This window comes from Rhodnius prolixus, unplaced genomic scaffold, assembly GCF_049639745.1.
Source record: "Rhodnius prolixus isolate KJV_2025 unplaced genomic scaffold, Rpr scaffold_5, whole genome shotgun sequence".
In the NCBI taxonomy this organism is placed as follows: Eukaryota; Metazoa; Arthropoda; class Insecta; order Hemiptera; family Reduviidae; genus Rhodnius; species Rhodnius prolixus.
Window position 1 is genome coordinate 34,513,983 of NW_027411624.1, and position 15,169 is coordinate 34,529,151.

A 15,169-nucleotide genomic window follows, 5' to 3' on the forward strand; every position below is an offset into this window, starting at 1 on the left:
TTATTTGCAATTCTCTAAATGTATTCTTTCTCTCTCTCTCTTAAATAATTTTAATCTTCATAGCCAAATCTCTTATTGAAAGTGCATTAACTTCTGAAAAAGGTTTACATTCGCGCAGCGGCGATCATTTGTTCAATGAGCTGAATCAAGTAATACAAAAATCTGAAGAATATATTTAAGTGTTCCTAGGTGTGCATCCTCTCAACAACTGGCTGATATATAGCAAATCTATTTACGTGGTAATCAAAAATTATGATCACAAGAATAAAACATTCATAAAATAATTGAAGCAAGATACCAAAGTTGTAAGGATGAAGCATTTTTCTTATTTTCTACAAAGGTTAGTTTGGAGGCTCTTTGAGACAGACAGACTATCTAGCTTGATAAGACGAGGCGCCACAGAGGAGAGGTATATCAGCAGCAGAAGGCAACACTTTCACACTCAACTCTGTCAACACACAAAAAAATCATAAAGGAAAAAGAAAAAGTATTAACAGAAGAAAGAAAGAAATGACATATAATCATCATAGTTGATAAAGTTTAGTTTGTAAAAGTGTAACTAATCTTTGCAATGGGAATTTCACTAACGGTAACGTGATCTTTCCATGTTACGGACCATTGTATCATTTTTTGATTCCTCTTTTTCTTCATTTCCCTTAATGGTAAGCACGTGTGTTTTTTTGTTTTGATTTTATCTTTGTATAAACTTTTCTTTGTCAAGTTTTGTGAACCTATTGACAGAACCTTGGTAACCAAGGTTGTTCAATCACCATAAATACTAAAAAAATTTCAATTCAAGATTACTATAGACAAATTGGTTATAGTGTTTACTAGTTAGGTGCTCATTAAATTACTACAGTAATGTTTAAACTGTAGTCAGCAGAATTTTTGATTCACTCCATAAATACATTGTAGGGTTACAAAGAGACCTAGGAAACTTTGACACAAGGGAAAAGCTACCTTTTAACTCGGATTTATGCCATATCAAGCGGCAACCCAGAAACATAACACCCAGAAAACCAAAGTCATTAAATTCTCCAGAGGCCAGGCCAAAGAGATATACATATGGTCGTCTTTATGATAAGAAGCTTGAGTTGGTGTCCGATGTGGACTAAATTGGCATTTGTTTTTCCGTTCATGGATTTTCCAGAAGGCCACGAAACAAGCGCTCTCCAGAATAAATTTCGCTGGTTGCGATGATCTTGAGAGCCAAGAATCTCTAGTGGAACACCAAAGGAGGCTGCTTCTAGTCCCGATTTGGGACCGCTCTTCTTTATGGTGCAGGTACATAATCTTTGAGACATCTGGACGCTGTTGAGGCCGCTTAACAAAGGATTTTGTAAGAATATATTTTGCGTTAATGGGTCTACCCTAAATTACTATTTTCTTTCCCAAAGAGCCTTTTACAATACAAGGTCCGATGTTTAATTTCTGTGACCAGAAAACGAAAAACAGAGATCTGCAGTGAAATGAAAAAAAGTCTAGAAGCAGTGATCTCACGTCATTACGTGCATTTATAAAAAACGCAGACATATTAAATTAAAATGTATGTGTGCATTTGTAATAAACTTCCTTTATTAAACTTAGGTTTTAATTAAAACATTATAACTATAAATGAATGGTAATTTTGTTACTTAGACAATGCTTACAAAACCTAAATCTTCGAGAGAGGGCGTATTTTTAAGTTAGAATTTGGTAACTGTATCAAAATTGATCAGTTCACAATATAAATTGTTAAAATAAATCGACATGTAAAATATAAATAATTATAAGAATTGATATGAAGTACATTAGATGAAAGTGCACACATTTCATTCATATAAACAGCCTATGAAAAATTCATGAGCATTACATAGTTACAATTGAATCATGTCATTACGAAGTTTTATATGTCATACTTCATTAGGCAACGTAAACTAAAAATGCAAACATTATCAGAACTGAATGGGTATTTTTTTCTTCTTACTTTTAATCAAAAAGTTTCAGATGTCATCATGATTATCAATAATATCGTTAAGTTCTGAATTTTCATTTGAGGGTCATCACTTTATCAGTTTCCGCATTTATTTGAGAACTATTCTCTTTCGTTCAATCCGTTACATTTAATTTATTCTAGGTATATCAACGTTGTCCTCCACTAATATGTTTGTATATCGTATGAATAAACATGTCTCTAATTCAAAGGATAAGGAAGCGGAATTGTCAATTTTCGATAGTCCTTATTTCTCAGGGCAGGCTATTTTACATTTAATTCTAAATAACAGATTAAAAGGAATGGTTTTTCACATAGCTTAAACGGAAACGAAGTTCCATTTTTTTGTCTTTTATAAATAATGGATAGTATCGCTGTTTTAGAAGCAAAAAAAGAAGATATACAATAGTGTCAATTTTCAAAACTGAGTTTCCGCAGATAATAAATACATATTTTAAGTCTTTAAAATGAGTTTACAGAAAAAGTTATTTTACTTTTTGTGAAAAAATGACTTTCTAGTGCGTGTTTGTAGCATTTATACAACATATTAATAGGTTTGAAAGATATTTTTGTAGAATTTATCTAGTGAACTTCTCCAAGCTTTTTTTTTTAAATATTTTAATGTTGATGAACTGTCTTATAATAAATTTTCTTATAATCATTTTAACACTGAGGTTTTTTTTCCTTCAGAACTATTGCAACATGTCGTTGAAGCCATTCTGGACAATTGTTCTTAAATGAGTTCAAACTGAGACCAAGCGTTTATGAGTCGGCTGGAGCAATTAAGGCTGTTGGGGGCACCAAAGCAAAGTGCAACGTTAGTCTCAGAAATTTAAGTCTAGAGATTTTGATGTCGAAGATAGCTCACTTATCCATCGGTCTACGGTTATCGAAAATGATGCCTTAAAGACCATCGTAAAAGTTGACCCATCTCAAACGATATGGAAGATCGTAGAATCTCAGGGCATTACTCTACGTGAATCTTATGGAGTGAAAGGTAATATCCCTGTTCAAAAATTGAATGAATTATCGTACATGTCGAAGTGCTGCCTCACCTCAACTCAAAAAAATGGTTGTCTCATGATTTGTACGATGAAAAAAAATTACTACGTTTGGAGCTTTCTTCCTCATCCGCCACAAAAACTATCCATATGTGTCCCTCAATACTTCCCAAATACCGTGCCCATAAAATGACAATGATTGCAGCATACAGAATGGCTAATAGTTTCCACAACTATACACTTTTAAAAACAGGTGAAAAGAAGTATAGTCAAGAAATCGATGAAATGCTATTGCGATTTGAAAGAAAACATCAAAAGCTATCTGATAAATTATATTAAACTCAATAAAATAATATGTAAATACAAACCAATTCACATCCTTTGACAAAAAAAAAAACTGTCATTCTCATAGATCGCAAGCGTTTTTCTAAAAAAAGGAAAGTAATAATGTTGGATAAAAAACTATGGCCATAGCTAGAACTTTTAAACTGTTATATCCATTGTTGCAAATGTTTTTCATTCATTAAATCTTCCCACGATCCTCATAGGACTTGTCACTTAAATTGATAGGTCACGTATCCAAATACAGTCATGCGTTATTCAAAAATCTTACACGACAGAGAGATATCAACGCTTTTTTGAAGACCATTTTGAAAGTTAATGTATAATCAAGTGAAGAGTTAAAACTTATGCTAATATTCTTTTCATATAAATACTTGGTCTTATGAATAATTCTAAACTAAATTGGTTCTGATGATTGCATTTTTTTGCTTGTATAGGACCTGGTAACTATGAAAACTAATTTGGCATTTTGTTATATTTATTTACTAACCAGTTTTTAACCAGATATTCTGAGTTCAGTCTTTAATCAATTCGAAAAGCATCGATCTAGATTATCATTTCTACAAAATATTTTTCCAAGTCTGTGGACCCGGTGACTAAATATTATTAAATTACTCTCCTACACTTGTATAGAAAATGAATTCATCTGCTCCCCTACTCTCGCCTTGGTCAAACCACCGACATCACCAGTACCTAGAATATTTTGTGGCAGCAATCCTGTCTGTTTGATTAGACTATAGAGTTTAGAGAAGGACTCTAGAAGCTTGAAGGCAAGACTTTTTCTTCTCCAAAGAGTCGAACGAAAATCACAATACATAAACGTAAAATATTGTTCTCTCTCTATCTTTATGTTTAAATCATTAAATGAAATTTATATTTGCATATCCACACATACACATGTGTAAATATAATATATAACACATATGTATATAATACTAAATAAAAACAAACCAAATGGTTTTCAGCGAGGAATCAGCCCAAATTTGTAGTTAATATTTTGAAAATATTTATTTATATTCAATACAATATTTCAAGTAGTAGAGTTAAACAAAAATATTTAAATAACAAACAGTTAAAATAGATAAAGATAATTATAAAAAACTTAAATCCTCAAATAATAATCTTAAATCATTAATCTTCTAGTCTCAGAAAGTACAAAAAGTCGTGTAATTTTAAATAAATCTTCAGCATACTTATAAAACTTATTGGGTATTTATTTATTCTTATAATAATAATTATATGCACTTAATTATATTGATTTTGAAGGAATATAATTACTGAAAAGAATGTGTATATCAAGGTTACTTACAGTAAAATTACTAGACCGTCTCAGAAAAATCAATATTCTGTGATTAATCTTGAAATTACTTTTCCATTAAATCGGTTGATTCAGAAATTGCCGCGATTATATTAGGCTTCCTTAAGCCTAGCGAGAAATAACTTGTTGCTTAGTGATTCTTTTTGACATGTACAAAGGCAAATTTTTAAATATTTTCAAACATTGATAAATTTCATCTTTTTTTTATTCTAAGATAAGAATCGAAAATTTTTTTTGATCATATTTTAGAATCATAATATGACGTAACTGTATTTTGAATAGAAACGCTTTGGAAAAAAAGAAGAGGACTTATCCATTTTTGTGTGCAAATTTCTGTTAATGGAATAATTAAACTTATATGGGAGCAAATATGTTGTATTATTGAAGGAACGGAGGAGTTTAGCAGCGTTAAACGTAAGGACATTTTGATGAAATAAATAATGTTTATCTCTTATGCAAAGGATTCAATTCGTAAAAAGAGAGTGTTCTTTTTTCTACATTCTAAAGATAAGCTTTAAACTCGAAATTACTTCTAAATTTTTAGTATAAAGGCAGAATCCAATTACATAATTTTATTTATTTAATTTGTTCCCGAATCCACAAAACATACGGTTCCTACAGACATTTTAATAAAAACCGTTTCAACAGATGCTTACCTTGACAAACGTTACTCCACAACGACCTCATCATGCAGTACAAAAACTTGCCAAGGCAAAATATCACAAGTTCCATTCTTTTTTTTTATTCGCTCTCATCTCTTCCTAGTCTCTCGCCTCCACTGTCAATCCTGACAATTCGCCGCGCCTAGTAAATTGCCATTGGCCACGAGACTTCCTTGAACTCTGAAGATCCTCATCGATATCCCGTAGAGAGTATTGTTGCGGCACTTTAGAAGTAAGGTGATAGATAATAGACTTGCACTACATTACGTAGTAAGGCAAGTTTTAATTGAAAGTTTATGGACCAAAAAGGAAAGAGTACTCAGGTTGGGGAGAAATATCCAGAACAGTACGAGCTTTACACTAATAATTCCTAGTTTATAATTATCTATATGAGTTTGCGCGCGCGCAAGAGAGAGGGCAGACAATAGAGAGGGAGATAAAATAAATATTTTAATCGTTCAATAGAAAACGAGAATTTACTAAAGCGATTCCCTGTTCTTAAGTGTAACAATCGATGTCCTTCGATAGAGTCTGTCCTCCTGCTCTTCATGCACCATTTACATACATCTTCACCTCCTAGTTTACATTATATAATTACATACAGAAAAAAAGTTTTCATTTTAATAGTGCAGCGTTTGGATAAATCTGCTTAGATTTCCATTATTGCCGAGGCACCAAAAGGCCTATTAACTGATTTGAACATTTTTTTACCTCAAAAAAAAATTATTTCTTAAATAAAAGGACCTCCTCCAAAATATCAATTTTCCTGGGAAAAAGTTTGAAATGAGATAGAGAGGCTCTTAGTATATCAAGTTTTGGGAAAATTATTAGAGCCATTATTGAGTGAATAATGATTAATTGAAACGCCAGAAAAGTCGCACTTATGGTTGACTTATTGTGGCCGAAACCTTGGTGCCTGAAGCGTTATTATTATCTTAACGGAATAAATGTCTGAGTTCTCTGCAATACGTATAATGTCTATATATTGTAAAAATCAGGATCAACTTGAATTTTCTGAGAAAACCGATATCGATTTTTTTTTTTACGATCGCAAAACTTCCTCGACGAAATAGTATGAAAAGTTATAAATGAAACAAAAAGGAACGTTGGTCCAATGTTTATGCGTTTAATGTATTAATCGAGTACACTTGGGAGAACAATTCAGAGAAAAAACTGGACATAAACAGCAATACTGTCCAAAGTGTCCAGAACACATGGTCTTTGTTACTGGCATGAGTGGAGCTTGTCAGCTGCAGGTAGGTTTCAACACTAATGCAGTGAGCAAGGTGGACCTCATTCAATCAGTAACAACGGAGTGCGGTTGATGACAGTAGGTGTAGGCGTAGCTTTAATGGACAAGACGCGTGCAATGTTTGTGAATGCTGCAATGAAATACTGAATGGGTAAGTTACAACCTGCCAGCCCCATAGATTCATTCCTTAACCATCTCTTTGTATCAAATTCATTGTGACCATTTACAAAACCAAATTAATGACAGAGATGTGTTTATAAACTGATAATTAATTGTTCAAAAGTCTTGATTTAATTATTATTATTTAATAAAAACAAATCATTCTTTATTAATTTACTTACATTTAGAAATCTTGTCTTTCCTTTTATTTTCACGTGCTTTAAAAATAAGAATTGTTAACTTTTACAAATTTTGAAAACTAAGATTTTTGCCCATATATTTGCAATTTTTCACAGGCCAAAAAAGTAATGTGGCCATATGCCTTTTCGTCATGTGAAGTAAATACACAACGCAACACGCTCATCACTCCAAGAACAATGTGGCAGTACTACCAAAAAGTACAAGACTTGCTTTCAACAGCCTTTAAGCAAAGAAGAAACTTGAGAAAACCAAAGCAATTGAAGAAATTACACAAAGAAAATGAAATTAAGCTTTTAAAGTGGTTTGAACGACCAAGTTGTCTTGATCAAGTCAAAATAGATTAGGACGTATAGAGAATGGACTAGTGCACGTGTGAAACCACTTCTCGTCATGTAGAAAAGGTTGATAAAGGATGCGACTGAAAAAAGTATCGGGGGAAAGTTGAGGAAGGGGAGTAGAATGGGATTGTAGGAGCACACAGCTAAGGTACGTGAAAGAGGTGACCTCTGAGCAAAGATAAAACGCAGGAATAAAGAAAAAGAACATCATAATATCAATATACTATAGTAAATTTCATTTAAACTTTTGCTGTTCAGTATAATAATTTATTTCATTTTTCCCGTTCAGTGGATATCTCACAGGTGCGGAACTCGTTAAGAGTCACTTCATCCGTAAGTACCCTTGTCTTCAATGGTACACTGAAAGGATATTCTCCCTTCTTAAGTGACACGTCATTATGAAATAAAAGCGTTCCACACTTCATCAAATGTGTGAGACTAAAGTCTAGACTGTACCTCTTGGAATGAATTAACCCAAATCGGGCTACCTCTGACCCCTCGCTCGAACTAATGCAGGAGTTTTCCTTTTGAGAAACTTCACATTTCTATAATCTTTCTGAAATACTAAATGATTCTCAAGCTATGTTGAATACAAGAATAAAGATCAAGGTTCGGGATCGTTTTTATGTACTGCGAAGCTTTGAGGCGCTTCAAACTACTATCGAAATTCCCCACCCATTTTTGTGGTCTCATGTGAATGTGAAAGAAGCGGCTTTGAGTACAAGGTACCCCCTGAACTCAAAGTTTCCACTGTCTGTTTCCAGACGTTATGATGCGAATTCTTCTCAGTTCGAAATTAGTTTATGAAGCACCAATTTGAGTCAAGTGTTCTCTCTTACCACAAAATTAATATCATTCACATGTGTGATGTTTTCCAATTTATTACAAGCTCTGAAACCGAAGAAGGCACCGAAGATCTAAGGTTGATTTAGCTACAAAATTCACTTTCTTTACATTAATACGTCTAAATTTTTGATGAACTATGTATATATCTATAGTCGCTGAACACTTTTTTTTTTAAATAAAACACTATTCAAAATCCATTTACCTTAATAATGCTCTACGTGTTCACAATTTTATTTTCTTCATTTTTCTAGGATAACTGTGATGGACGGACAAGATTTTCCTACAATAGAAGAATTCTACCGAAACAAATGTGTATTGATAACTGGCGCTACAGGTTTTATTGGGAAAGTGCTCGTCGAGAAACTGTTAAGATCATGTCCAGACATTGGAACAATATATTTGTTGATGAGGCCCAAACGGGGACAGCAAGTATCTGCAAGACTAACTGATCTACTCAATACAAAAGTAATAAGTAATCAATTTTATAGCCTACTTTATTTATAATCATCAATTTTGTTTGCTATTCCCTAAAATTTGAATTCTTTTACAAAAAAAAAAAACTTATAAATATGAATCTAAAATATTTTTGACGGAAAACTTAAAATCGGTTTAGAGTGTTCAAAAATCCTTTATTTATAATAAATCAGTTATTTTTTTTATTTTTTCACAGATTTTTGATTGGTTGAAAAAGAATTCTAAACATTCTCTTACAAAAGTGGTAGCAATTCCTGGCGATATAACTGAACCACAGCTAGGACTTTCTCCAGCTAATCGAGACACTTTAATTGCAAATGTTTCAGTAGTTTTTCATTCTGCAGCTACTGTTAAATTTGACGAACCACTCAATGTTTCAGTGAATATGAACGTTTGTGGTACAGTGAAATTGATAGAACTATGTGAGGCTATGCCGAAGCTTGAGGTAACTCTTTTTTTCTTGTAATAAATATATGTAAAAACAGAACAAAAATTTAAGTGTGAAACATTCAACCCAATACTGTCTTACAATTGACAATATTATCATTTCTAAAGGATTTATTGAATTTAGTAAAAATGAAGTATGGAGGTAAAGATCGAAATTTAGACCATAGCTCTCACTTTGTTTATACTTTATAAGGTTTTAGTATTCGATTTGATCAAAATTTGTCAATTTGTCTGACATCAGTTTTTTCTTTTTAAGAGAAAGTTAAAAAGTTAGAATACATATGTATATTCAATTCGATAAAGCATTGTACATAAATATACTTATGTACTCAGAAAACAATTCAATCAAAGTATTTTAATGATACATTCCTTACATATGCAAACACGAATATATATATATCTACTGCAAGTAAATATACTACACATTAAAATAAATATTCTGCAGGAATTTAAAGAAATATCCATATAGATGAGGTGATGACAGCTGGCCAGCCAGACGAGGTTGTTCTTGGTCAGCTTCAGTGATTCTAGAAGGCTACATATGCTCGCCATTTTGCTCAGAGACATCATTGGACAGGCATTATCCTGTAGAACAAGTCTCGGTGTATATGTGTGTGTTGTGTGACTGAGTTATATGAAGAGGGAGAGACAGCATTTCTTTCACTTTTAAAAATCTTTGGAATTAGGAATGATATCGAAAATGGATAGCATTCGAAAAAGTGGCCTAACTGGAGTTAACCACTTTCAGAACGTTGAATAGCCTGATGCTCCAATAGAATTTACTTCTTGAAAGCAACTATCTTCCTTTCAACTGACGAGAAGTAATGTAGAGGTATTGTTCAATTGAAGAGGCTGGGAGTTCTGTGAAAAGACTCTGATTGCTATTATTTCAGAATTTAATGCACTTTGATTATTTTTTATTATAAAAAAAAATTGTTTAAAAAGAGAGCATTTCATCAGAAGAAACTCAATTAATTCGGTTAATATCTGAATGCCACGGACATTATATTAGAACGTTATGTTACGCCACTAAAATTAATCCAACCTCGACCTGTATGTTTACAATAATTTTTCTTTGTTATATGGGGATTAATGTTTAAAAATTAATGGACAAATTAAAATAAAAAATGTACAAACTAATTTTCTATTCCTTTAATTTAGGCCATGGTGCATGTATCTACAGCATATTGTAACTGTGATAAACGGGAAATCAACGAATCTGTCTATCCATCACCAGTTGATGCTCATAAGGTCATGAATGTTGTTAAAGTTTTAGATGAAGAAATGTTAGACGTAATTACCCCTCAGTAAGTATTTAAATATTTAAAAAATTTAGGAAATTATATATAAAACAATTAATAGTGTTATGGCATTTTATTTATATTGAAATTTCAGAATACTAGCAACAAGACCAAATACTTACACCTTTACGAAAACATTGGCCGAACAAATTGTCTACGAACAGAGTGGGAAATTACCAATGGCCATTTTCAGACCGTCCATTGGTAAGTCAATATATAATGAAGTGAAGGTTACATGTTTTTAAAAATCTTCATCTGCGCTAAACCTTTGTTGTGATCTTACCTTTCTACTGGCCCAAAGAGTACTGACTTGGAGGTGCTATACACCGTTCTTTAGCTTAATAGCGATTGATCAGAACTTCATAGTGCTGGATCAATTTTTGGGTATGGTCTATCTAAGATTCATGGAGATTCCTCCAGGAAAATATTCGTTTTTGAAAACACACTCTACTGAAATATCAACAATTTAATCGAGATCCATCCATTGATCACTTGTCTCAGAGTTCACCAGTAAATCCTCTCCTTTCTTGAGCAGTACTAGTGTTAGGTGGGCCTCTAAAAGTGAAGTGGGCAAGTCTCCATTCTCTTAGCAGCATGTTGACATTTATGTTCACGTGGTACCATCCTATATCTCACATTGTCTGGAGATGGTGGTTACTGGTCACAAAATCGTACAGATTCATCACTGTGCACAGTTACTACCAGTAGCAAGGTGCAATAATTCTCTTGTGACTGCAGTGCCGTGGGACATAGGTCCTGTCCCTTTTCTAATGTAATCTGCATCCAGCTGGAAAATTACATCGTAAAAATACTCTTATAGACGGAGTCATAATTTTCTAATAAACTGAACAATTGAATAGACTACTTCAAAAGGATATATGTGTATTATACACCAGAAAACTTCGTTAAAGAGAACCTTAAAAAACTGTTTGATGGAGTAATTTACAAGTTGAAGAAATAGATTTCCCAAAGATGAAAAAAATTTTGAATACTACGAGCGTGTATAAACATTCCTAAAATATTGCCAAACGAATAAATTAAAAAGTAATTGCCTATTTTTTCAGGGGGGCTTTTTGTGCAACTACCAATTAGGTGTCGTGGACGGAGCCGACGTACCTTACTGTAAATTTCTTTTATTAATCATTAAATAAAATCCAATGTCTAAGACCGGAAATCGAACCCAATACCACAATACATATTAGCTTCACAGGTCTCTCCTCGAACCGCTTGGCTACCGAGGCGCCAAACGGACAAATGTTTAATTGTTTATTCAGATAATATTTACCGCATGTATACATTGTTCATTTTTGGCCAATCTTTCCTGTTTGAACATTCTGTGGTTTTTACTTCAACCTCTCTAGCTGTCTTACAGATTTCTAATTAACAATTCACTAGTCCCAAATCTTAATCAGTTTTTTAAAAAAGTCAAAGATAAGGATTTCATAAGTTATGTTTTTTTATATTTATTAAAGTGACTGCAGCTTTAAGAGAACCCATTCCTGGTTGGATAGACAACCTAAACGGGCCAACTGGTATGCTGGCCGCTGCAAGTAAAGGTGTCGTAAGAACCATGTTATGTTATGGGAAATGTACAGCTGATTTAATACCAGTAGACTTGGCCATCAATTGCATGATCGCTGTCTCATGGTACACGGCTACCCACAGGTAAGGTAATAATAACTGCAATAAAGAATAATGCTTATCACTATTTAAAATATCTAATTATAATCTGGAAACAAAGACGATTTTGTCCTACAGTTCTGTGAGTCGCAGTGTTTTTCAAAAAGGTAATGCTGTTCCCTTGCCACTCTCAAGATTTCAACAAAGTTCTTATGTATGATGAAGCAGTACATAATAAGAACTTAATAGCGGGGATAAGCGAGAACATACCCCGTAACCAGGAGCCAATTGGAAGATTGAAGAGCCTCTGAATAATTAAGCTGCCTTAAATTAGATTCCCTCAGGATCGGCCGGAAAGCCTACACTACCGCGACCTAGAGAATCTTTTGTTGTTACACCCATTAAAACGCGTTCTTTATTACTTTCTGTTTGCCTTTCAAAGTCTGATGGAGACTTAGGAACGAGTGTTACGAACGGTTAACAGGAAAAGAAACAGAAATGTATTGGAATAGTTTAGATTCTTGGGACCAAAGTGTTGTTTCAAGAGTAAAAAGTAAAGTAAAGTAATTGCCTATTTTTTCAGGCGGGCTTTACGTACAACTGCCAATTAAGTGTCGTGGACGGAGGCGATTAGCAAACATACTTTACTGTAAATTTCTTTTATAAACCATTAAATAAAATCCAAGGCCTAAGACCGGGAATCAAACCCAGTACCACAATACATATCAGCTTTACAGGTCTCGCCTCTAACCGTTCGGCTACCGTGGCGCCTCTATTTCAAGAGTTATGAATGATTTATAAAAAAATAAACTAGCCTACAGTTATTTGAATATAGGAGAGCAACGTCGACTCACAGTGAGGCAGTTCTGTATAGAGAACATTTTTATTCTTAGGCAGACATAGAAAATTGTACAACCAGAAATTCATAATTTCTAATGACTTTTTTAATTTGGAAAAAGGCTTATGATAAAGTCTCAAGAAGCAAAATATGGCCTTCATTGGAGGAATGCTGGCATAAGGTAAGCCTTTTCTGAGCTATTAAAGAATGCAAGAGCATTACGTGAACGTGCTAAAATCAGGTGGGACATTATTAGTTTCTTTTGTTGCAAATTACTTTGGGCATTGTGATTGGATCCAATTATCTTCTTCGCAAACGATGTGGATTTAGCTAAGGATAGAAGAGAATATGTACTACATATTGACCAGGTTGAATGAGGATTTAAAAAAATATGGTATCAGACTGAATTATAATAAAAAATATAACTCTATACGTAACTACATGACGTTTGAAGCAGTGATGAAAGGGAACTTTTCTAAAACGTGAATAGTTTTAAACAGCTCGGCTTAATGTTGGATATGAGAGACTACATATATTAGAGTTCGAAAGAGCTTCAAGCAACGAGAAGGAATGCTAGAATGTTTCACTAGAGGTTTCTTCAACCGCATGCATGGTCTTCGAACTTTTTGAAAAATACTTACTCAAGAGACTCACTGACTGAATGAGGAAGAGGAGATAAAGAACAAAATGGATGGAGGGATCAGTGGCAGAAAGAATTATATTTAAAAAAAAAAGTTGGAATGGGAATGTGTGTTAAATGCTCCCCAATAAATGGCCAGGGAGATTTAGACAACGCGCCCCTCTAAAAAAGGAGAGAACTATCACGAGTTAGGGAAGCGGAAATAGAGGCTGTGAGACGTCTCCTTCCTAGGAAGAATTGCGGATGTGATTGACTTGTCGGTAACCTTTGAAACAAGGAATCAACTGGATAAGTAAAGAGCGGACTTGGGGCAAATATGATAATCTTCATTTGTCGTGGAAGAGAGCATATGGCTACAAAGTTCTTCGAATGAAGTTTTTAAGTTTTTTGTATTTATTTATTTTATTTTTTTAATTTATGGCGCGTCAACATCTAAAGTCATTGGCGTCCGTAGCACTGCCGGTCTTCTAACACTGATCTATTGTTACAGCTAACACTGTCCTTCACCGGACAGTGAGCTGAAAGAAGCTCCTAGGAAGAGAAAATGTAAGGTGGCTGCACTCAATCTCGGGATCTCCGCGTGAGAATCAATCCCACTAATTAGCTAACCCCCCCTTCCCTAGTTAGTTGTTACTTGTGATTTATATATTTTCCTGATTTTTAACGTTCCTTAAGAGAGATCATAATTCTGTTTAATTTATTAAAAGTTTCTTACTATTGTTTCACACATTATTAAATAAATCGGTAAATGAAATATTAATAAATATTCATTATTTTGGACATTTCAGGCCTCATAACATTACTGTGTACAACTGCACGTCAGGGACACAAAATCCAATTAAATGGGAAGATTTTGAATTTATTGCATATCGTCAAATGTTAAAGGTAATGTATACTTAAAACCAACTTTCACGAGATAAAGCAAGAAAATAAAAAGTAATGTATCAAGAAAATTGAAGTTCAAACACCTCATTAATTTTACTTTAAATAATCTGTTAATTGGTTAAATAATCTGTTTTCATTTATTATTATGAATAAGGCATCTGTTAAATTACTCTTAGTGAGAAAAAGAATTATTGCTTTCAGAAGTTCATTATGTTTCAGAAATTCCGGAGACACAATTAAAAAGAAAGAAATTTTTTATGATTCTTCTTAGCAGATTTTTAAACTTATTGCTTCATTATATTCGCTTCCTTGTTAAGGATTTATGATTAAAACTCTAATAAATTCTTTTGATACAATCTATGTATTATTCATTATTGATTTTTTAGATTAGGAAAAATCATAATACAAATCAGTTTTATTATGGTTAATAAGACATTAAATTTTCTGTGTTTTCAAAAACCATAAGTTCCAAAGAAAATATTTCGATTATTTTACCTACCTTAAGCATTCTGTTTCTGTAATCTAATTTCAAATAGCCTTACATCTTAAGAGTTTTGGTGTAAAATATTCTCTAATTGCCCAGCTCCGATCATAATTAAGTTGACTTACCATATAGTCAAACTGTTCTGTTTCCAAGATTGACAAACAAATTATAATACTTTTTTTTATAATTCTGATTTCAGTACCCTCCAAAAGAAGTATACTGGTATCCAGGTGGCTCATTTAAGAACAGTCGATTTTTACACAATTTAGATATCCTTCTGTTCCAGAAATTACCAGCATATATCATTGATTTTGGGGCGTGGATTACGGGACGCAAACCAATGCAAGTGCCACAGTTTAAAGCCAGCTTCAGCTATTTAATTAAATTAT

At 33.1% G+C, this 15,169-nt stretch overlaps 1 protein-coding gene across 7 annotated transcripts in view; it reads left to right on the forward strand.

The window, feature by feature from the left end:
- Window positions 1-15,169, forward strand: part of LOC141458457 (putative fatty acyl-CoA reductase CG5065) — a 36,564-nt gene that overhangs the window by 16,330 nt on the left and 5,065 nt on the right. For 2 of the 7 annotated variants that reach the window (XM_074136443.1, XM_074136442.1), the window contains exons 2-8: window positions 8,343-8,556; window positions 8,762-9,010; window positions 10,174-10,319; window positions 10,408-10,517; window positions 11,786-11,978; window positions 14,200-14,296; window positions 14,980-15,122. In XM_074136443.1, coding sequence (XP_073992544.1) covers window positions 8,353-8,556; window positions 8,762-9,010; window positions 10,174-10,319; window positions 10,408-10,517; window positions 11,786-11,978; window positions 14,200-14,296; window positions 14,980-15,122 — 1,142 coding nt within the window. In that variant the 5' untranslated portion in view covers window positions 8,343-8,352. Of the gene's footprint in view, window positions 1-2,662; window positions 2,970-4,784; window positions 5,048-6,542; window positions 6,699-7,002; window positions 7,394-8,342; window positions 8,557-8,761; window positions 9,011-10,173; window positions 10,320-10,407; window positions 10,518-11,785; window positions 11,979-14,199; window positions 14,297-14,979; window positions 15,123-15,169 lie in introns of those variants that run through there. The other 5 variants (XM_074136449.1, XM_074136448.1, XM_074136450.1 and 2 more) reach the window with 5 other exon arrangements.